Here is a 24113-nt window from a genome sequence, read left to right as displayed (position 1 = left end):
GAGGATACGTGGGGGGAAAGCAGCAGAGAGAACTGAAACATACAGCAGTTTTAAAACATACAAATATCCTATCTACAGGCACTGCGTAAAAATGCCTGGTGATGGAAATTAACAAAGAGGGCTCTATTAACTGGTAGCGTCCTAATGGAGCTTTTAAACGCTGAACACCGACTTGCTTACCCAAGCATGTACCAGCATGACCAGTCTCTGAGGAAAGTCATGGTTTCTCTCCGTGTGTATTTTGAGCACCAGCTCTCTCACTAGGACGCAGGGGCTGCGGGCACAGTTGTGTAGCACCGGGCAGCTCTGCTCTGCCCGCCCGTGCCTTCCCTTGCTAAAGCCTCTAACCTGCATTGCTGCAGCTTCCCTCTCCTACTGGCAGCCCAGCTTGCAGGTACCAACTGGCTCTCCTCTCGGAGAAGGGCTTGCACGAATTTATAACCTGGCAGATACCTGAACGCTCAGCATGCCCTCGCCCCTCCCTTGCAGCCCTGCGCGCCTGTCCATCTCCCACATGGAAAACACGGCTGGAAACATGGCTCTGCCCAAGCGCTGCTGAGCGCTCTCGAACACAGCTCGGACTGGGCGCCGGAGCCCCGGGAGAAGGATCCGCAGGCGTGCCCTCAGCCCCGTGCGGCGCTGAGGGAGCGGCGCTGCGGGGCGGGCGCTCCTTGATGCCCCGCCCCGCCCGCCGGGCACCGGCCCCGCTGGTAGTGGCAGTGGGGCTGGCCTCCGGCCGCGGGCTGGGAAGGAAGCAGGGTTCGGCCCCTTTCCCGCTCGGAACCCGTCGGACCTCAGCTCCGCGGGCGGAGGTGCGTGCCCGGGCCCGCCCCGCCATGGCACGGCCGCCGATGGCGGTGCTGGCGCTGCTGCTGTGCCTGCTGCGGCCGGGCAGTGCCGCCCTCACGGGCACCCGGCTGCGGGACGGCGGCGGCCGGCAGCGAGAGGGAGCGGCGGCAGCTCTGCGGGTAGGTGTCCCAGCCCGCGCTGCCCTCGCCATCCGCGCTGCGGGGCTGAGCGGGCTCTGCGGGGCTGAGCGGGCTCTGGGCCGGCTGGGGCAGGCCGGAGGCGGGGGCAGGCGGAGCTCCCCTCCCGCAGGCCCGGACGCGCCCGCCCGCCCGGTGCCGCTCCCGGGGTCACCGCCGGCCGCCAGAGCGGCTGCCCAGCGACATCGGGCCGCCGGGGAGACGCCGAGAGGCCTCTAGGTCATTATGCTGTTCTTTCGCTTCCTGAGGTGATGGGGTTAACTTGTTTCTGGAGACCTTGTTGCATGTCTCTAAACCACAAGGTTTGTTGTCCTGTCAAAGAAGGACATCAGATGAGTTTGACGCAGCTTCTTCTCAGCGTGCCTGTTTTGTCTGTTTCGTGTCAATTTTTTGCACTTAACAAATGCTTTTTTTGGTATCTGTTGGAGGTGAAATTAGTGTAATGGTTTTCCTATTGCTAGGGATACAGGATGAATTTGAGGTGAACAGTTCTTGTTATCTAATTTCATGTTTACTGTTACTGACCTTTTTTTTTTCTGCTCTAACATTTTGTCCCTGCTGCTAACTTAATAATGCCCACGATTATTTTTTATTCCTTCAGGAAAGTGCTAAAAGAATTAGATTATTGAATTCATTATCAAAAGATAATACGACTGCTGTCTATGGAATAAATCAGTTTTCTCATCTGTTTCCTGAAGAGTTCAAAGGTACCTTTTCTGGTTTTCTAATGCCTTTTCTGTCATTTTTTAATTTTTCCCAGAACCTTGTGTCTTTCACACTTACAGATCCTTCCTGTGCTGATAGTCAGCTAATTTACAATGACTGGTACCAAACTGTAAGTACTTCTGGAGGATACAACAATCCTCTTCATCTTCTGTAGTCTTGCAAGGTTGAATTACCCACAGCCTGAATATGTTTATGTATTCAGGCAATTCTGGTTTTCCTTCTTTCTTCTCACTGCTCTTTAAAACTTTCTTGAGTTACAAGAGAAGAAAGGAAGATACATAAGGTTCTTCCTTTTTGAAAAAGGAAGAGAGACAAGGTTCTGCAGTAAGTTCATATTCCCCACCCCGGTACAAAGCTGACTACAGTCCAAACAATGCTTGGAGGTCCATGGCTGTATAATGACAGCTGGAGCTTTCTCAAGCAATATGACATACTTGGTTTTTTTTTTTTTCCCTAGAAAACTCTAGAAAATTTCCCTTCTTGCTGTTCATGTCTGTTGTTACATGTTCCATTTATCAGAGGATTTAACATCTTGCTTTAATTTTAAATAATGAAGCAACATTTTTTAGTGACAACCCAGCAACTTTAAGGTGTTTCAGAATCTTTATTCTCCTCTTATTTTCTCCTTGTACATGGGTAAAACAAAGTATTTTTTAAGTAAGTAAAATGTTTTGGAAATTTTCACATAAAATTTGTTTTAAGGAGTGGTTATGGTTATTGTTCAGCTTCAGAAAATCTTCACACTTTCTACCCACATTCCCTACATAGAGTATTTCTGTTCTTTCTGAACCTGTAGAAATACTTACATTCATTCCGGAGCATAATGACTGTTTTAAAATACATGAATTTTTAATGGATTTTAGAATGTGATACAATCTCGTGTTGGTAATTGCAGATTAAAGTTACCTGTGAATTCTAGTAAAGCAGTTGGTGGGATTTTTTTTGTTCATAGATTTAGATATGTTTATGTTATGTTCTGTTTTTAGCTATTTACTTGAGAAGCATGCCTCACAAACTTCCCAGATACATAAAAGTGCCAAAGGGAAAGGAAAAGCCTCTGCCAAAGAAGTTTGACTGGAGGGACAAGAAAGTCATTGCAGAAGTGAGAAATCAGCAGACAGTAAGTCCTGGTGTTTTCCCTTCCTGGTTCTCAGCAGGTCAGCTGTAGAGCACAGGGAAGGTTTTGCAGGGACCAGCTCTGCCTGAAGGCTCCTTGGAGCGCTGGCACAAGAGCAGCCAGCTGAACATCCACAAAGTCATGTAGCATTTTATGTAAAGAGGTATTAGGCTTAAAAGAATGAGGTGTAGAAGTTGTGCATTTAAAATCTGTAATATACTTTTTGATTTAGTTAAGTGAATCTCCAAATATTTTGCACCATGTGTGTTTTGTATTTTTCTGAAGGAATCAAGGTGGGTTTGGTACTTGGTCTCATCCCACCTGGAGAGGTGTAGATCCTTTCCTGTTGTTTTCCTCCTGTGACTGAATCCCCTTGGCTGGTCAACACCCACATCCTTACCAGTGAATTCCTCAGGGGATGCATTCAGGGTAGCAAAGTAACCAGACCCCACACAATTACAGTTTATCCCAAAGTGGTTATGGGCACTGGTAAGAAAGAAGCTGCTCAGTCCCCAGTGTCTCCTTTCTATGCTTCACATAGGACCTTGTGAGGAATGAATTCTGCTGCTTATTTTAAATGTCACAGTTCAAAGAGCCTAGAATCGCAGTATAGATTGTTATAGTCTAAGATTTTTTTCTATTATGTTTCATTTCACTGTACTATTTCTTAAACTGTAATCTGCTTGTACAAAATTCTAGAAAAACTTACTAATGTGGTCAAAAACTAATTTTACCCTGATCCCTCCCTCCCCTTTTTTTCTTTTTTTTTGAAAATAAGATATCTCACAGTAAAAGCATCCAAAGCATCCTCAGACCTATTGTAAAGAACAAAAATTCAGAAATTCATGAGGAAGGAGTCCTTAGAAAGACACCCATAATGCATTTCTAGCATTCAGAGAGAAATATAGGGGGGAAAACAGTTCAGTATTTTAAATGGATGTTAACATTTCTTTATAATTGCCTTAAAAACAGAGTTCAAGGATGATGTATTAAATGAGGAGCATTGGAAGATTCTTTTGCCTCTTTTTTCATATCAGGCTTCAAAATCAAAGCTGACTTTTGCTTTCTCTGCCATTTCTCTTTTGTCTCTATCAGTGTGGAGGCTGCTGGGCTTTCAGCGTGGTAGGTGGCATAGAATCTGCCTATGCAATTAAAAGAAACACCCTGGAAGAGCTCAGTGTGCAGCAAGTTATTGACTGCTCATACAATAACTATGGCTGCAGCGGGGGATCCACTGTTAGCGCTTTGAGCTGGCTGAACCAGGTTTGAAACTCTTTGTAAAAATCCCAAAAGACTTCATCAGCTTCTCTATTAGCGTTCTTATTTATTGGAAAAAAAACTGATGGGGAAGGTGAAATGTATAGGGGGTTTTTTAACCATATGCGTGTGTATGTATATGCATACATGTATGTGGTTGTGTATATGTATAAATGCTTATTTCTTTAGTTTGAAACCAGGAGAGAATTAGTTCAAGCAGAATTGAAATTTGATTGGAGCTTTATGGTCCATACATGTTCTTGTGAACATAACAAATCAGTCCACAGGGGCTGAAAGTAATGTTCCTGAATTGATTTGCAGGCATACAGTACCAATGTAGGCAGAGCCACCTATGCATATGGTATTTTGTGGATTTAAAGCACCAGCATCTGGGGAAAGGGAAGGATCCTGATATTTTCTGATTTCAAATTTCAGTAGTTTCTCTTGCAGACACTGTAGAATTATGTACAAGTGTGTGTGGAAAACCTCAGAATAAAATGAACTGCGTTTACCTTTGTTTCCCTTGCAGACCAAAACATTGAAAATGCATTCAAAGTTTTTACTTCAGTTGTTGCTAAAATATTTAATTTCATTAAAAATTCAAAATATGTGTCAATAACATAGGTAAATAGAAACATTTTAATATCTTTGAAATAAAAAGTACCGTCTCCGATTGAATTACAAAAATATAAAAAGAATTCTTTCAGTTTTTTGAATTAAAAAACCCCTCAGAATTTATGAAAGCATAATTCTACCCTTGAAGAGTAATATACCCATGGCTAATAACACTGTAGATAACTTGTATAAGTTTGAATATCAAGAACAACAGAGGATGTTCACCTTTATTGCTCTGAAGGAAAATTCCCTCTTGGCAGCAGAGGAACCACAAATGAATTAGGCTGAAGAAGTTGTCATAAAAATGCTGAAGAAGTTGTCATAAAAGTGCTGAAGAAGTTGTCATAAAAATGCTGTACTCCAGAAGACATGAAAAGTATAAAAGCCTGGTGCATTCATCATGTCCTAGCATGAGAATTCCCTGCTAGGAACAGAATTGGACTTTACAGTATTTTATAAAACTTTTTGGGATAATTGTGCTTCTTTAACTGTCCCAAGGAGAATATAATTTTGTGTGTGGAAGTCATTTGAGGAGAATTAATAGTTAATGAATGAACTGAATGAATATCTGTGTCTTGAAATTTACAGGAATGCTTTTTAAACCAGAGGTGCCTTTTAGATTTAGTTTCTTATTTAAAGATTTCTGAATCCCTTCTGAAGCTCAGTGAACAAGGAAACTAGAGCTAGTAAATAGTTATTTCACAACGTGACATTCTAATCTTGCCCAGTACACCCTGAATTTTGAGTGGGTTATGTGGTCATTCTCCATACATTTTGAGGTGCATAGTGGTAAAGTCAAATGCATTAAACTCTTACTTAATTACCTTCTTGCAGACCAAAGTAAAACTCGTGAGAGATTCAGAATACACTTTCAAAGCTCAGACAGGACTGTGCCATTATTTTGAGCGCTCAGATTTTGGAGTTTCAATAACAGGATTTGCCGCGTATGACTTCAGGTAGCTATTATTCATTCTTTTCTTTCACTGTCCTTTTCCTTCTGTGTTCAGCAATTGTGGAGTTAGGTGGAGTGAACAGTGCATTGACCAGGCAAAGGTTGGGAGGTTGATTGCATCAGTTCTGTAGTTCTGTGCTGGAGAGGGATTAATGCATAACATCTTTGAAAGTTAAGGCTTGCCACAATGAATCCACTCAACACTGCCATCACTAAGCCTGTTGAAATAAGAAGGCTTGTGTCTTAAAATTAGGTCTTTGAAATTGACTATAAACTGGAACAGAGAGTCAGTTACTGTTTTTTACTATATGAACATTACACTGCTTTTGTCAGAAACAGTAAATACTACCAACAGTAAGTGGAATTTATTGAAAAAATTAGGAAGCATTCAACTACTTCAGTATTCATGCATTTACATATCTACCTGCATCCTCTCCAGCCCATGACTTTAGAAACAGTGTTGTCAACTGAACTCTGTAAAAACTTCAGCTTTTAAGGTTTCTGTGTGATGAAACTTCATTTCTAATTGTTACCAGTACAGTACAGCTACTGAATAAAGACAAGAAGTATTATTCTTACTAGGGATTGTGTTACTTCTAGATATAAGTAACCAAAATCAGTCATATCTTTGCCAGTCTGTATTTGCCAAATTTAGTTAATGAACATATTTTCAGTGATGAAAATTTCCTGCTCTAGATGAATAAAACTGTATGAGGGTGCTAACGATAAATGTCTGATAGGGGAAATGTCCTGTGTTTTGATATGTATAAACACATACTTAGTGTATTATTATATTAAGAGGTACTTCTGTAGGTTTACAAAACAGTGGAAAATTCTAATACAGACTAATGGTTTGTTCAAAGCTGGTTTTGATTAAGAAGAGTGATGTACAAAAAGTATGAAGTGCTCTCCACTGCCACTGGCTTGACCTAGAAACCTTCTGCTATTTAATAATTTTATGTGTTTGAATCTACACCTGTCCCAAAGTTGGTGTGTCCTATATTTGTATCACTGTGTTGTAGTATTTGAAATACATAATTACTGATGTGTGATACGTAGAACTTGGAGGAAAGAGTTTAATTATTTGAGTTTTAAACTGTTCTTAACAAGTACATTACAATCACTCTAATCACTTTAGTGTGCTAACTTAAGTAACTTGGTATTTTTACTCACTTCTTTTGCAGTGGTCAAGAAGAGGAAATGATGAGGATGCTTGTCAGCTGGGGCCCTTTGGCAGTGACAGTCGATGCCGTTAGCTGGCAGGATTATCTCGGTGGAATCATACAATATCACTGCTCCAGTGGAAGAGCAAACCATGCTGTTCTTATCACTGGTTTTGACAGAACAGGTGAGTTTCCACCAGCTGAACTTCAGCACAGTAGATTTCTTTTACCTGCAACTTGTCTTTTGTGGGATAAGTGATTAAAATCCAAAACTTGGTTTTCTGTTGGAAGCTGTTCGGTTTGATGTCACATCAGTTCTGGAAGTTCTTTGAAGATCACATAATCTTCACATCAGCCAGAAGAAAAACTGTTTTTGTCATTGCTTCTTCAGTTCTGTGTGACTTCATCCTTGTAAAGTCAAGACCATGGCTGTGTGTGTCTTTATGCTAGAAGAGCCCATATCCAGTCTTCCCATACTGGAATATTAGCTGTTATCTACGTGAACAGTAGGTTTCACTGCCTGTATCATCCATCCATCAGAAACAGAGAGATACTGAAATGCTAATTAACTCTGTAAAGTGTTAAGAGGCTAAAGCTTCCCAATTCTCATGTCGTCTCTTGTTCATGAGATGTCTCTTCCAGGTAGCATTCCTTACTGGATTGTACAGAACTCTTGGGGGCCGACGTGGGGAATAGATGGCTACATTCGTGTTAAGATGGGCGGCAATGTCTGTGGTAAGTATGACAAATATTAAGTGGTAAAGGCCATGGGCTGGGATATGTTTCTCAATGGCTATAACAAATTAATATCATCATCATATAATATATGTAATCATGTAATAAAGATATAATGGGATCCTCTGAGGTGGTAAAAATCATTGCTATGCTTTAAAAGAGATTAAAGGAGTCCAGATGGAAAAATAAATGAAGTGGTTTCTAGTTCAACCAAGGCTTGTAGTTGAATGATTGAAAAGCACCATGTAAAGGCAAATCTGTGTAAGACAAAACAAATAATCAAAGTACTGTTGTCCCTTACCATGCAGAGGTAATGGCACTGTAAAATATCCAGCCATGTGTGATGGTTGTAGGTGGGTGCCATTGCTGTACTCCCTGTAGGTAAAACAGCTGCTGTCCTTGTCTGGTAGTATCTCTGGGCTCAGTTTCTCTGAGCCAGTATCTCTAGGCTCAGTTTAACAAACAAATATGAAAAGCTAATCTACCTGGGAATTGTGTACCCTGCTCGTGGCTTTTCTTGTAGGACAGAGATATATCCTTTCAGTGCTAGTTCAATCTCCTGCACTAGTGTTGTTTGCATGATTTTTTTTTCTTTGTGTTTGAGGGATTCCTGTAGCATTAAATACCCAGTTGCTGCTAGGTATGGAGGTAAGGCAAGTCAAGCTCTGGTTTATCATCAGATAGCTGAGCCAAATTGGTGGGATGGTTCCACTAGAGAAGAAGTGTTGTGTATCTGTTGTAATTTTATGTGTTAGAGTAACCCACTGGCTTTCCCTTCCATGTGTGTTTCACAGCAGCTCTCAGTCATTGCAGGAGGTGTTAGATTACCCAAGTCTTCTGCACATAAAGAATAGACAATATTCAGTTTGCCTGGGCTTAGTAAAGATCAGAGTAAGGTATCCAATCACAGCTTTCTCATGTTACTGAATCTTTGTTCTTACTGTTGTATAAACAGTTTGGAAAGAGAAATTTAGAAGAAGTGTTACAGCAAGTCAATTATAGACATGGCAGGGAGAACAGATGTGTTATTTTCAAAAAGCAGGATCTTTCATGTTTTCTGTAGTGTACCTCACAAGAACAATCTAGCAAAGACAGTAATTGCTCCTTCTCCCACAGAGATGTTGTCTTCTGATTAAGAGTTTCTCTGATACCACCAGGATATAAAATTTTGAACATAAAAGCAGAAAAAGGAGGAGATTAGGTTTCAACTATATATGCCAGGAAAGGAAGAAGTAAAGGGGTTGCCCTCCTGTCGTGGCATGGAGGGGAGAGGGCATTATATGAATATGAATTCTGGAAAGTCTCTACTTCAGTATTTATTAAAACCAAATTTCATGTCATTTCTAGGTATAGCAGATACAGTTTCAGCAGTATTTGTTTGACATTCCTCTGGGCCTCTACAACTGGTCAAAGACCACAAGTATCATGAGGAAAGACACTGTATATGAAGATGGAATTCATAACACCATTTTCAAAGATAAGAAATGGCTGTAAGGGCAATTCCTGCAACTCCTGGTTGAAATTTTTAAAAATGCTTTTATTTTTAATTTGTGTTGAATGCCAAATTTCTCATGGAGTAAGAAGACTCGTCTGCAGAGTGCACATATAGGAGCTACAAAGATGGACCAAAGCCTCAAATGCCAGGTGTTGAATACTATTCCCAGAAAAATCTTAAAAGGAAAGAAATTATGACAAATAAGAAGGAATTTGAATCAAAAAATCAATACTATAAGAGTATTATTGAAATCATTTGAGTATAAGAAGAATCATGAGTAACAGTTTAGAAAGTCAGCAATTACAGAATATATCCAATAGAGCAAGTGCTAAATTTCCCTCATTAATTGAATTTAGAGGTGCGACTTGCTGGTAATAAAAAGGTTTTCCAGCTTTGCTGAGCTGTGGGCAAATGTAACGAGAACTCACAATGAAACATGTAATTCTAAAATGCTCTGAATTTTTCACCTCAAATGCTTTACGTGTATCTTTTAAGAAGTATTGAAGCAATTCTGTAATTTTTTGCACTCAATTACTGTACCATGTTTTTAGATTAGTTTTTTATAACTTTTATGACAAATGCAACAAGTATTTATTATTGTATATTGTTAAGTGTTGCTGTTTTATTCCTTCTAATTGTTAATATTCTAAATGAAAGGAAGCCCAAGTGTAATGTTTTTTTACTTCAGGTTTTGCTACTCAGTGAATTTACTTGGCTGAAAACTTCAGTTTTAAAAAATGTGAAGTCTTCTGTGCTCCTGAGTGTTGTGTAATCTGGCCTTGCCTGAATGACTTACAAACAACAGATAGCACTCTTTCATAACTGGAAAGCAAAGTCCCTAGTGGACACAGATAAGAGTAATGTAGTCACAGCAATAGGAAACACAGACGTGCCTCCAGTGTTTTTGAGCTGCTACTGCCAGGTATAAATACCTGAAATATTGTGGTAGAGGGAACTTACCAGAAATTCCAGCCTGCAGTGTTTGTTTCTTTCCAAAGGAAGCACTTAAAAAGACAGAAGTCCATTTAATGAGAAGATGGTACTGCTTTATCAATATTCTATAGCCAAAGTTGCCTTTTATTGTATACCAGTTTGAATAAAAATCACTTCAAATGCCTGTCATACTCTTGTTTGAAATTTATAGTTTGCTTTAGAAGGAGACTTAACAGAAGAAGAGCTTTAATACTGCTTTATTTGGAATGCAAAGTAAGTACATATATCTGCTATTTTTAACAGTATTTCTATGTAAGGGATTTACATTCACATGTAAAGAGATAGCAACATGATTCTTGATGTATTATAAGTTCAGGATGGTTTGGTTTCTGTAGATTCAGGACTTACTTTTATGAATCTAGCTTTTGAAACTTTTAACCCAATATTCCTTTTGAAATAGCACTAGAGCTCAGAACTGAATAGTCTTCTGAAGGTGATGAGATTGATTATATCCTTAACTAGTTATAAATTAGTTAGGCAAGCAAGCAAATACAAAAATATGTACAAATAAGTCATTATCATAATAACTGCATGTAGTTTTCTCTCTCTCTAGGCACAGGGTTTAAGAAGCCAGCTAAGAGTTAAATTGGCCCTGTGTTGAATTGGGGCATCATTTTACTCTTAACATAGGCTAACTCAATACAGATTTATTTTTTCTACAAGCAATTAATTTCTTCCACAAGCCCATTGTACTATTCACAAAGCTGTCGTACATAAATACATATTTACACACCCACAGTCTTGGTGGGAACGGCTGGGAGCACCACTGAAGGTGAAAGTCAGGAAGTTCTTTACAGCAACAGCCTAGAAAGGCAGGCTAGTCCGAGTCATCACTGCTGAAGTAGGAGCTGTCACAGTATTCTGCTGTGTAAAGGAATTTATGAATGCTTGGGTTCATCTTTGGTATCCAGTGTCGTGGCACTAGAAATGTTGAAAGATTGAACAAATCCACAAACACCTTGTACCTGTCACTGAAAAAGACAATTGGGACAATAATTCCATCAGCATAGAAGGCCATATTTTCTAAATCCTCAGTAATCATTCTTTCTCATGCAAATAACAAGATTCCTTGCACTAGCCCTCCTGAATACTGCCGAGCAAGAATCCAGTCCTGACTTCCTAGGGCATAGCGGGATCTACAGTAGCATTTTCTTCTGAAAATGCAGAGTCCATAGGGTGTGATCTCTAGCAGAATTTATCTAGGAACAATAATGTTAACCTGACATTAAGGCAGAGTGGGAGAGCTTTCTAAGAAAAAAAGTGGATATTCAATCCTCAATATCAGTCAAACATCTGCTTTCTGCTCTGCTCTCTGTTCCATTGGTTGTGATAGCAGTTGCTCACAGCACTACATGGTGGTTCACAGCTCTTTGAGAGCCAACTCCAAAGATCCTCTTTTACAGAGGTTGTGCAATTAGAGGTCATGCTAGGGAATAAAGAAACTCTGTCACACAGTAGCTGGGGCTCACTTCCAGGCTGTGTCACCTCATTAACTTGGGCTAGCTGGTACACCAGCTGAACAATGCAGGGTTCATATTATCGCTGTAACACCTGGACCCCTCGACTGAGAATTACAGATGGCACTTTGCATGAGTGATCAAAAGGAGTTCTTTGTGCCCTAGAAGGCTTGGAATTTACATATATATATATATATATATATATAAATGTAAAATAACCAAGGGGAGATATACTAGAGTCCCAGAAGAGAGTCAGCAGCCCTTTGGCCTCCAGTGAGCCATCTGAATTATGTCTCCCAGCACTGGAGTATTTATGAACTGCATTGTTGCAGGTACAGGGGAAACACATTATTTCTACCTCACTGTTGAGCGCAAGTAGTGGTAGCCTGATGAGCCTCCAGTGCCAGCCTTGCCACCAATCATTCTGTGCACCAAACAGACATGGTTATCTAAATGATACAAAAGGAGAAAATAGCACATGTTCAGTACTTAAATGTAACTAAAGGGTCACACTTATTGAAGCTCATTCAGAGATCTTTACAGGGATACAGAACTCTTAGGTGTTCAGCAATGCAGGAGTTAATTCTGCCATTCTTCAGTCAATTATATAAAATTATTGTTAATTCAGAATGAGCACACTAATTATTACACATTACTATGCTCTGTGAATACAGAATTATACATTCACTCATCTATGTCTAGATAGGGAAGGAGGCAGAAGGAATGTTTGCATTTAAAGACATGACATTATGACTTTTTAGGATACATTGAAAAATAGATACCTGTCTCTTAAGTAAGATAATACACTTAAAACAGGTCATAGAAGTGTTAGCTATACCCATATATATCTAATAATCACAGCAGTAGCTCTTTATCTTTGGCTGAAGTAAAACAAAAAGAGTCATTCCTAACGCATGAACTCCAAAGCTCAATACTAAGACTGGGTGTAACTCAGAGACAGAACAATTTATTTGCATCTAGAAGAGGGAGTGTCACAGTCAAACTTACATCTCCATTTAGTCATGAGCACATCGAGATCCATAAGGGAGGTGAGGAGCTGAAAGGGAACCTGGAAACGAGGCTCCTCCCTTGGAAAATGAAAGAGAAGACAGTGAGACCTCTCAGCATAAGCTGTATTTTTCAAAGTTGCATTTCAGCAGTGCTTAGTGACTTAAAGCATGCTTTTTCTAAATTGGTACTGGAATATCACTAGATATTTTAACAAATGATTCTGCTGTGTAAGTCTTGATCTGCCCCTTTATTTTGGAGCTTGAAAAAGGACTCCAGATCTTTCTAGGACAGGTAGAACAAGGCATTTACTGGTTACAATCTGAGAAGCAGCATCTGTTCAAGCTGCCCAGAGGGGATGTGCAATTTCCATCCTTGAAGATATTCAGAACTCATCAGGACATGGCCCTGAGCAGCCTGGTCTGACCTTTCAGCTGTATCTGACTAATCAGGGTTCCTGTGTGGAGGGCTGAAATGGATTGCTTCCCACAGCCCATTCCAGCCTAACTAAACCTGTGCTGCTGTTCTTAACCTTCACCTCTCCTCCTGCCAGTCACCATCTAAGACATCATACAACATCACCTGTAGAAGTAGATCATCAAGGCCCCCTTCAGTGCTTTGTAGGACAGCCGTCTCTCCCCTGCAAAATACAAGTGTCCTCAGTTTGTTGCTCATTCTGCTGCAACTTCAGTGCTATAACAAGCATTTATAAATGACATGTATAAAACATACAAAGTACATATTCACATATGGTAATAAAACCTACCTTTACTGAGCAGATGTTCATGGCGTTTTTCATCAAATAATGAAAGTAATACATCTCTCTGCTTTTGGAATTCAGACAATAAGTCATCTTTTTCTTCTGATTCTGCTTTGGCCTTTGGTATTTAAAACAAAGACAAGCTTTGGAATTCAACAGGGAAAATGGAGCACTTGAATGACTCATTTTGCAGCTTTTATTTAAATAAATACTCTGAAGTTTGAATCTTAGATGTAAGAACTGTATTTTCAAATAAGATACATGAGTCACTGTCCTTTGAAATGTACAATTACCAAGAAATGTACAATTAAATACAACACAACTCAGATAAATGAATATTCAAAAAAACTGGCAATTTATCACATTTCTTGGTCTAGAGGCCTTAAAAAAGTTAATCACAATTTATTCGAATCTTATCTGATTTGTTTTCAAGGCAAAAAAATTACATCCTTGCTAGAGCTGTGGGCAAGAAAATTGTAAATGAAAAAGTTTAGATAAGTTAGAAAGTCATAAACAGATATTCACAGGAAGTTGATAAATTCTTATTTTTTTCATTAAAATGAAAATATTTAAAATGTTATTTAAAGCTACAGGTCTTAAAATAGTCAGGGATTTTCTGGTGCTTATTTGAATGGGATATTAATAGGGACATTCCATATCGACAGCTCAGGAGCTCAAATTTCATATTTCGTCTAGATTGTAGATGCAAGTGCTAACTTATGGTGAAGTTTAAGTTTCAGTAAAATCAGATTCAGCCCTTCCATTTATACTAGTCCATCCCTTTTGCAATCCATATCTTTCCTGTATCTCATGCTTTAAATCATCTTAGATGTCAAATTAAAAAAATATTCCTGTTTCCTGAAGGATTTGCAATTTTTTTTTTTGCTTCTTGCAGACAAAGACTGATGAAGATTATGTGAAGTGAGTGAGAAACTTTGAGCAAGCCAAAAGTTACATTTATGTCAGAATATCATTTTGCCAGATGTCCTTTCCTATAGGTAGTTCAAGAATAAACTACATACCTGTATCAAGGCAAATTCCTCTTCTAGGCCTTTTAAAACATTCTCTTCAAATTGTCCCCAGAAATCAAATTCTTCTGAATCAAGTCCCGGAGTTCTTTCCAGCCATGCCTTCAATAATAATAGCAGCAGTAGTAGTAATAATAATAATAATAACATGTTCAAGCAATAACAGTGCAACTGCATTATCCTAGAATTACAAGTTACAGCAACATAAATTCTACTGCTACAATTCTGGTTTAGCAATAAGATCTTCTACAGCATCCTGTAGAAGTGCTTATTGCTAAATTCAGCATGTCCATGTGGAGGATTTACACCTGCATGATGGTGCCATACCAACCCCCTCAGGTTCCAGGTTGCATGGCCAATGTTGGAAGACAGAAGCACTTTCATTCTAAGGATATCTTTAAAATAAACCAAAGGAAAACAAACCTTATTCCACACATATATAGGAGAAAAGTAATGATAAATCTCAGAAGGAAGGAAGACAGAGCCATCTATAGTTTTTAACCTCTCTAATAGCCATCACTAACAGTGGGACTATTTTTAAAGTTTTTCTTCCAAAAGGGCTTATAGTCATGAAAAGCAATGCAAATGAAACAGTGCATTTACATTCTTAGCTCACACTTCTACAATGCAATTTACCAGTTTAACAGCCAGAATTTTCAGACCAAAGAAAGATGCTGTGAAAAATCAGGAGGTTTACTAACGATTAACTCTCTTTCATCCCAAATTTGTCAAGAATCCAAAACACAATTGACACAGAATTTGCCAACATGCTTGTTTCTCTTTAGGTAGGAGAATTTGTTATTGACACTAATGAAGGACATTCTTGGGAGATGGGGAAAATGAGGCAAGGTCCAAGACAGACATTGTTACCTCCACAAGTTGCAGCAGCGTTGGTTCTTGCTCTGATTGAAGCAGTAGTTCATGATCCTGTCCCTTGAAGTTATCACGGTAATGCCTTCTGTTATAAGGGACTCTCAGGCTTTGGGGAACACCAATCTTGTTCTCCAGCAAGCGAAACTGCAGGCTCTGAAAACCTGAGGCTGGGCTTAGGTAGTATCTTTGGGAACAGGAGAAAAGATAGAAAAATGCAGGATGTTATTTTACAATGCTGGATTTCTCTTGTTCTCTAAAAATCCCCCATATTTCACATCTGAAGAATATCAAATAGCTACCTGAGGACTTTTTTATATGACTGCACTTAGGAAGAGGAAAAAAAAACAAATAATTTTAATGCAACTACAGTGCAATTATAATCTCATTTTCTAGTTCTATATTGTTTGTGCATACACAGGTAGTGCAAAAATAAATGTGTGACTTTGTGCTTTAAAAGGGCAGCTTTGTGCATGTGATGTACAGGAGGCAATGTCAGTGAATATCATTTCCTTTCCAAATAGACTAAGCAGCTGCACCCCAAAAAGCTGTTACAAAAATTTTCACAATAACATGCCAACAACATGCCATTTTTAATAGTCTTGATACACAGCATAATTCCTATATATTATTACATATAAGAGTCTATACATGCAATATATATATGTGCAATATTGTTGTATATTGTCTTATTCTATAGAGTAGAATAATGCTCAGAAAAACTCCAGTGGGTTTTGTTGGGTTTTTTTTTGAGGGATTCATTAATGGAAATCTTAAGAGTTAAACCATCTGACCATGCTGAAAAACAATTATTAGTTAAAGCAACGTGAAATCCCACATTTCTAGGTAATGGTAATGCAATTGTAATGCATTTTGAATTGTAATGCATTTTGAATTGCGAGTGCAAGATTTGACAAAGACACATCATGGATTTAATCTTCTGTTTACTTATCAAATGAGTATGTGGTTGAAAAGCTGAAGCAGGTATGGACGAAAATGGATGATTAGCCCATGGATCTCCCCTGCTGTAGGGTAATTCTCAATTCAAACAAGTGAAGAAGAATCATAGTTCCCTGCTCTTTTCAATAGGGAACATTAAGAGATCGAAGGGAAAGGGTACCAAAATGGGATGCTGGATGGCACTGAGGTCACAAGGCAGACAGATATGCACAAGTGACACGAGCAGGAGAAGAGCAGGGAAGGAAGACAGTGGATGAAGCTGTAACACATGGAAGTGTGGTGGAAGGGCCTAGGTGTAGAGAAGGAAGAGAAAGAAATGCCATGGGAGAGGTGAGATAAGCCAAAGGATCCAGAGAAAGCCTAAGGAGAAGGCAGAAGAGGTACAGCCACTCAGCCCAGAAATCCATTGAGCTGCTACTGGGCAGCAGAAGTTACTGGGAACCAAGGACAGGAATGCTTCCTCCAGCCTCCAAGGCAACCCCATGCAAACCAAGACAGCTGAAATACCTGCTTGATAATCTAGGGAGCATGCATGTCTCTCCCCCAGGCACGTCTATGATTTGCCATAGAACAAGGCTTCAATGTGCAGTGCCAAGTTTCAACTAAATTGCTAGCAGAACCATGAGCTATTTCTGTTGTTCCTGCAGTTTTAACTTTTGACCCTGGAACCAGTCAGCAGCACCCAACACAAAAGAGTCAACAATTCACTTGTACTTTTTTGCAGAACATGCTGGACTCACAGTCAGGGTCAATTTCATAACTGACCCTTGCACTTTAATGTCATGTTTGCCTCTCCAAGGTCAACTCTCAGCTCGCTGACAGACACCAGCACACATGCTAAATTCACAATCAGTTCTAAGGATGGGAATTACCAGCTCCTGGATTGCTGTGGAGGAATAATAAGTCTTTACCTGAAATCAAAGAAGTCCAATGCAGTCATAGTTTCCAAAACTGAGAACTGTTCCACAAGTAATTTCAGAATCAGTGAAATTCTGTTCATTCGAGTAATAACCTTCAGCATGTTCCTCTCATCTCTTACCTGTAAAAAAAAATAAAGATCATAACCAGAATGGTGTTTTGTCTAGATCCTACCAAGTTACTTCCTGTCTTTTCTCTGTTGTACATCACTATAGTTCCCAAGTCCTTCCCATGGGAAATCCATAGAGACAGAATCTCATATGGAATAGAGCACTCTGGTTTTAACTTAAAACTGAAATTCTAAATTTCAAAGATTGAAATCCATTTTTTTCTGACTGATGCTACATTATATGTAGGCCTATCACACAGGGGTTTTTTTCTATGTTTTTGACTAAAATAGAAGTCAAAGAAATTAAATTATAAAAATAATTTATAATTTCCAATAATTACAATATTATTGTAACTTAATACTATATATATGAAAATTATATACCTTTTGTTATAATTACTTCTAGAATTATTTCTAGTCTTGCTCCATTCTGCAAGCCTTAAGGCAGGTAAGAAAATTACTTAGAAGTTGAGAAGTTAAATAATCTGACAGCTACATCAGGAGAGCAATCTAAAAGGTGTTCATCAGAAATGTTCATTAGCAAGCAGAGAAGAAGAGAAAAGACTCCATCTGGTGGGAAATAGATAATATTAAATGGAAAAAAGAACAGAAGTTCTTTTTTTCACTAAATTAAACACTCTGCCCGCAGAGGAGTCTGCTAAAATTCTGTTCAGTTTCAATGGGATTAAACTTCTCTCTAAAATCTGGGCATGCAACCAGGAAATATCAAACTACAAAAAAATGGCAGATGATATTCATTTCCCTAATTGCTTGGCTGTGTATTTGACCTTAACACTGACATTTCAAATTCTGATCACAAGCAAGGCTTCATTTTTCACAAAAAAAAAAAAAAAAATCTTCTTTAGAACTGATTATGGTATGTTACAATTTGATAAAATATTAAACTAAAAGGCCAATGAAATTAGGAATATAATGGACAACAGAGAACATTTTCATTGGACCTTGAAAAGAAGTTTCCTTCTTTCAATCTGGTCTAGTTTCAAATTTGCTGCTTGGACACATGCTAATGATGTACTCAAGGTATTTCTCAAACTGCATGCAGGCAGATTTTTCTGTGGATGTAGTAACAATTTGAGAGTTTTCCATTCTTACCTACTGTTATAATGTGTGTTTAGCTTTGGGCAAATGTGAAGATGTGCTTATATCTGTAATTTTCAGAAATTCTTGCACAGTATTACACTGTTTTGGATTATTGCTTCTCTGTTGGATTTACTATGACACAATGACAAAAATGAGTTCTCCTCACAGCAGATATTGGATGGAAGGAGATAGTATGTAGACTTCAGAAACTGAACAAAGGCAGGAATTAATTTTCTACATAAAAATACCTTTGAACCTTCTGCTTTTCAGTTTTGCCTCTGAGCCTGCTTTTTGGGCGGTAGATATTTCCAGCTTAAGTTTCTGCAATTACCCAGCACTGGCAGGAGAGTATGAGAGCATTTTGGCCAATTAAATTGGCCTTGGAAGGAGATCTACACAAAAGGCATACTTCAGGAGGAAGTAAGATTTTGCTGATCAAAAATCTGTACTATCGGGACATAAGACTCAGAAAAATTTTATTTGGTCTTTTGATGCTGTTTCTAAAAAGAGCATATGCTGCTTTAGGAAACCCAAGTATATCAGACTGAGAGGCAGGAAGCAACAGAAAATCAGGGCTGAATTTTCCCAGAATTCATATTTGTTTTAACTCACATGACCATTCTGAAAGATCACTCGCACGGAGTCCATTTCCCACAAAATCTGCTTAAACCAGAGTTCATATGCTACAACAAGAAAGACACTGTTAGCATCAACTTCAAGGTTACTTCATCCTTCTTAGCACCAAGAAAGAAAAATTCTTACATGTTTATTTGAAATTAACAGCCTACATTGACACTGCCAGTGTGCAGGAAGATACCTACACATAAACTTATTACTTGTTGCAGTCTTCTGTTCCTTACCTAAAGTATTAGGCAGAATAATCTAGAGTCAAGAATACTGACAGAATTTTTTAAAATATATTTTATGCATCAGATATTTGATCTGCAGATTGTTCATTACAAAAGGAGGAAAGAGAAAATCCAGTTCTGATACTTCAATAAAATCTAACTCAACACCTGCTTACAAACTACGTGTTTTCTGTCAAAACCAGAAAATATCATCATGCCAGGGTCTGAAAAACAGGAAGATATGGACATTAGGGAGTGCCTAACTGGTGTGCTGATGTCTAGACAGATTCTAGATGGCTAAAACTGGAATTCCAGAGAAGGCACAGGGCAACACATAAAATTTGCCTACAATAACCTGCATACCAGCCCTGTTGTTTGGATGACACCAAGGTTTTCACTACCTTAATTCCTCTAAGAACAGAACCATCCATATCTTGGTTTACCAAATCCAAATGTTATACTCATGGCTTCACAAGCAAAGAGTTGACTACTGCCTTAAAATTTATATATGAATATATGCATATATAAAAACAGATAAAATACAGATATTGCTGTGCTAGTGTCTGAAATGAAAAAAAATGGCATATTGCATGTGTCAGCACAAATTAACTCTCTGGGACAAAAAAATTGGTCAACCACCGCTGCTCTCCTCCACTTACCTTGATGTGTCACAATGAAAAGATGCTCATCGTGTATTTTTTTCCCTTTCTTCTCACTCTCAAGTTCTTGAGCATTCAATATTTTGTTCAGCTTAAAAATAAAGGTAGAAACTGTTCTGTAAAGCTCTGCTATTAGTAATGGCAGTTTTACTGCCTACAGATACTTTTTGAGAATAATATTTTTAAAAAATACATATACAGACCTCACACTGTAGGTTATATGAGAAATTTGACTAAATTGTCTCAGGTATGACTTTTTAATTAGGAAAAAATCTTGTCTGAAATGGAACACTTAGGTACCTCAAGTAATAAAGTTTTGACAATTTTAACGGTAATTTTAATTATATTTTATATATATATATATATATATATATATATATATATATATATATATATAATGTATAGTTTAAAAATAGAGAAAACAAAATATCCAGCATGTTTTTCAGGTTTTAGATTTCTACTGCCATGTCCCATGAAAACAGAGTTCCTATAGTAAAATTCTGAGTAATCATACAACAATATCAGCATAAGAGCTCTGAGTAGAGGCAGTAATAATAATTTCAGTTCTGACATTACTAAATTTTTTTCTTAGTCAAATTTGCAATCTAATCATAGCTGTATTCAAATTAATCTTTGCAAAATTCTAAAGAGTTTGTCAGCAAACCCAAGCTGACATACTCGTAGTTTGGTTAAAAGCAGGGTAATTCCCTTCAGTTCATGCCATCTAAAAAAAAACCCCAAAATAACTTTTGGATTCTTTTACTACCTATGGTATTTTATTTTTACTTCTTTCTTAATTACTTCTAGCTTTTGCAGCTTTTTTTTGGGTTTTTTTTATGTCCCCCTAGTCATCATCCCACCCCCTAGATTTCTGAACTAGATTTTTCCAGCCGAGCATTCTGGACTTTCAAGGACGTTGCACAGAGCCTGCTGACAGGCAGAAATTGCTGAGTGATTACTGTCAGACCAAAGAAAGCTTTTAGTGGTGTGTCACTTCACAGTTTACCAACATGGATAATTCCCTACCAACCCTCCAAAATATCCCTATTCCTTGCAGGTTGAGAGATCTTCCCACAGTGCACCTTGAGGTCCCAGCTGAGATGGGCACCTGTGCCTGTTACACCTGGGGACCTGTCTCAGTAACTGGCTGGCTGCTGGGAGAAGTGCCAGTCACAGGTGCTGCCTCAAGAGCAACCAGGACAGCAAACATGAAATCATTAAACTTACCTGTAGGTATTCTCCGTAGATAAGCCCACCTTTGCTGGCTTTATTTACTCCTTCTTGAGATTTGTCATCATTTTCATCTTCCAAAGATAGCTTGCTAAAATTAAATCTAAGAAGAAAATGAAGTAAATATGTAAATTGTTCAATTAAGGAATTATGAATATACCTGCCTTTTTACTAACAGATGCATCTACAATTCAAACAATGCTTTATTTTGATAAAGGGAACAAGTAAAGCAGGCTTTTGATAAAAACTGAAATTCCTCTTGTCACAGTAAAGCTGGTAGCATCACATAAAATAACAAGTGCTCAGACAAGTTCTTGTATGCTCTTTACTTATTTAGCCAGAGCTAAATGATAACTACAGCTACAGCTGTCTGTTTGTTGATAATAAGTAATTCCTCTCTGAGATTTCATATTTTGCACCAACACCAACACAATTCATTTGAATTGAATATAAAAAGCAAAACAGAAAGAGGAAGGACTCACAGGTAATTCTTCCCCGCGAAGGGGCACTGGCTCATGATTTCAGGATCCAAACTCGCTGAGCTGCACACTGGGGAAAATACCCTGCTAGAGTTCCCAAACCTGCTGCAGCTCCCTTATATGTAGCCTTATCTCTCTGCCAAGGCCAACCCCCAAATTCCCCTCCTTAGCCCTCAGCCCATCCCCACTATTCAATAATGACAGAAACCATCACAGCACAAAGGTCAGGAAGTTCATGCTTTGTTGGCTCTCCAGGACTGTGTCTTTCCTTGCCAGTTGAAAACTGAATGGATGACATGCTTGTTTTGTCCTGTGGCACAAGCTTTTTGTGCTTCCTACTGCAAGGTTTCCACCAGTTCCTTCTTTGGATGCAGCTGTATGGTGTAGTGTGGAAGGTGCAAGTCAGTGAGAGGTCTGTGTGTGATAAGAAGGCAATATTTAATAAAACCACAAGTTGTTACAGTAGGTTTTTAACCTGCAGCCTTTTGTATTAGGGTACTATTAAGTTTAAAAAATCAGACACAGGGAAAGAGAAAAGAGGGGTGGGGAGAAGGTGGGAAAATGTGTTTCCATGACAGACTAAATAGTGCTTTTTCAAAGAGGTTTGAAGTAAAATATATAATTTTTTAAAATGTACACAGAATAAATAAAGTACCAAAAGCATCATGAACCTCTCATGCTGGTTTTCCAAGTATTTAATTCAGAATAATTTCTTAATGTTTTCTCCTTGCACAAAAGTTTCAGTCTCATTTATTGACAAATGTTACTCAATTCTATCTGGTCATCAGCTAACACACAATGAAGTAACATGTAACTAACATACACTTCTTTTTTGCCTGCCAGCCCTTTCTGAAAAAAAAGTTAATGCTCAGTTTCACTGCAAACAAAACTACAGGACCTCTGTGACCCTAGATCATTTGCTCTCTGCAACACTTACTCTGCTTGGTGGTGTCTGTGAGGTGGTTCCAGCTGTTCCAGTCACTTAAGAGTAGTTTTCTCATTTAAAAAATGCAGATGTAGGATGTGGGTGATGGGATGGATACCCCATTCAGCCAGATGTCATTTGTCAGGCTTTACACAAATCAGCTTAAAATTAAGTTGAGCCACAAGAAATGCAGGACTGCTGAAGCAGCTCACCAAGCAAGGTCAAGGAGTTCTTCCTTCATGATATAAAACCTGACAGAAGAATATAATCCTCTCCTTACACACACCTACAAGTGCTCAACGATGAGGACAACTAGAGATGAAAGTGAGGACATCAGAACCCAAATGTTTCAAGCCAGTTTTCACATATTTGCACCCAAACAGCTTGATTTACAAATGTGGAAATCTTGCACATCCATTTATCCCAAAAGAAAAAGAAGGTTTATCTTGTCATTCCTATGTATCTTCACCTGAAACATCCAGACGGAGCCTGCATAATGAAATCAAGCTGTTATCTTTTCTCATGGCACAAAGAAAGAAAGAACGTGAAACCAGTAAAAATAAGGACAGTCAGAAAATATTGAACTTTGACCCTCACAAAATATGTTAATGTGTGTTTTCTTCTGTAGTTTTGTTTTCTTCTGTGAAATACAGAGAGTGATAAACTTGCAGTGCAATGATCTCTGACAGGCAATCTTTACATTGCCTACCCAGCAGGCAAAGGGCTTTGAAGTATCAGAGCCCTTTTACACTCTGTACCTAACAAAACATTAATTCCCCATTTGGGAAGTACCAGTACCATTAATTCACTCAGGGTTAGCAAACTCACTCAAAATCTAGCTGGAGATATTGTCTAAGCAACAACCATACAAACACCCCTTCCTACTCAGCCACAGACAGGCTTCAGTCAATCAAGCAAATCAGCCAGACGAGCAATTTAGAAAGTTTTTTCCAGTGTTTCCAACATGTCAAGCTCCTTGTTAAAGGACCTCATGGCTGATTGATCCCAAAGGTGTAAACTGACCAATTCCTAAAAATCTGGGTAATATTATGGATTACATTTGCATCCAATCATTTAAGAAAATTTAATCTCACACTAGCTGAATTCCGTTCTCTAACCTTTGCAACTACAATAGATCTCAAACTCTCCAAGATCAGTGGAAAAAGATATCTTGATGAGGACTTGAAAACCCCTGAAATAAAACCATAGACAATGGTTTTCAGACATAGACAAGGTCATTCCTCTTACTGGCTGCCTTCATCTGATCTGGATAAGGCTTCAAAGTATGTAATTAACTTGGTAGTAAAATAATTTAGGTGGCTTGTATGACCTGATTATGAAACTGTCTGTTGGCAGTGTAGATGACAGCACAACTTAAAAGAGCCCTCAGGTTTGGATCAGCTCAGAGCCTTGAACTCTGACATGGCTGCAGACACCCCTAGAAATAAATGTGCTTCCGCCATGCTGCTCAAATTTGGGGCTCACTGTAGGGACCTGATTTTTATTTGAGTGTCCTTGATATCCTGACAGAGATTTATAGCCACTTTGTCATCTCTCCCTACTAGCATAATCATTAACAAGTCTTGATGAAAAAAAGCTCTTCCATGTGAATGTATCCAAAAGCAAAACATAACTTTATTTTAAATTATGGTATTGCTTTTTTTCTCAAAATGTGCCTTCATTTCCCTTTTTCATGTTGAACTTTCAGAACCACAAAGAAGC

At 38.6% G+C, this 24113-nt stretch overlaps 2 protein-coding genes across 2 annotated transcripts; one reads left to right on the top strand and one right to left on the bottom strand.

Annotated features, from left to right (window-relative positions):
• Window positions 1–703: 703 nt before the first annotated feature.
• On the top strand, window positions 704–10163 carry CTSO (cathepsin O). The gene is made up of 8 exons (XM_059844440.1): window positions 704–968; window positions 1588–1693; window positions 2699–2832; window positions 3925–4092; window positions 5536–5657; window positions 6838–7001; window positions 7459–7551; window positions 8899–10163. Exons 1-8 carry the CDS (start codon window positions 837–839, stop codon window positions 8931–8933), a joined length of 954 nt encoding a protein of 317 aa, XP_059700423.1. The 5' UTR covers window positions 704–836; the 3' UTR covers window positions 8934–10163.
• A 261-nt stretch (window positions 10164–10424) lies between these two features.
• On the bottom strand, window positions 10425–21569 carry TDO2 (tryptophan 2,3-dioxygenase). The gene is made up of 12 exons (XM_059844439.1): window positions 21470–21569; window positions 20985–21090; window positions 19758–19848; window positions 18863–18933; window positions 17034–17161; window positions 15163–15349; window positions 14287–14394; window positions 13271–13382; window positions 13087–13144; window positions 12505–12584; window positions 11855–11945; window positions 10425–11010 (listed from the first exon to the last, which is right to left on the bottom strand). The coding sequence occupies exons 1-12, from the start codon at window positions 21502–21504 to the stop codon at window positions 10857–10859; spliced, it is 1221 nt and encodes a 406-aa protein (XP_059700422.1). The 5' UTR covers window positions 21505–21569; the 3' UTR covers window positions 10425–10856.
• Window positions 21570–24113: the final 2544 nt, after the last annotated feature.

Source organism: Haemorhous mexicanus, chromosome 4 (genome assembly GCF_027477595.1).
Source record: "Haemorhous mexicanus isolate bHaeMex1 chromosome 4, bHaeMex1.pri, whole genome shotgun sequence".
NCBI lineage: Eukaryota > Metazoa > Chordata > Aves > Passeriformes > Fringillidae > Haemorhous > Haemorhous mexicanus.
Note: the sequence above shows the minus strand (reverse complement) of the source record. Positions and strands in the feature narration are given on the sequence as shown.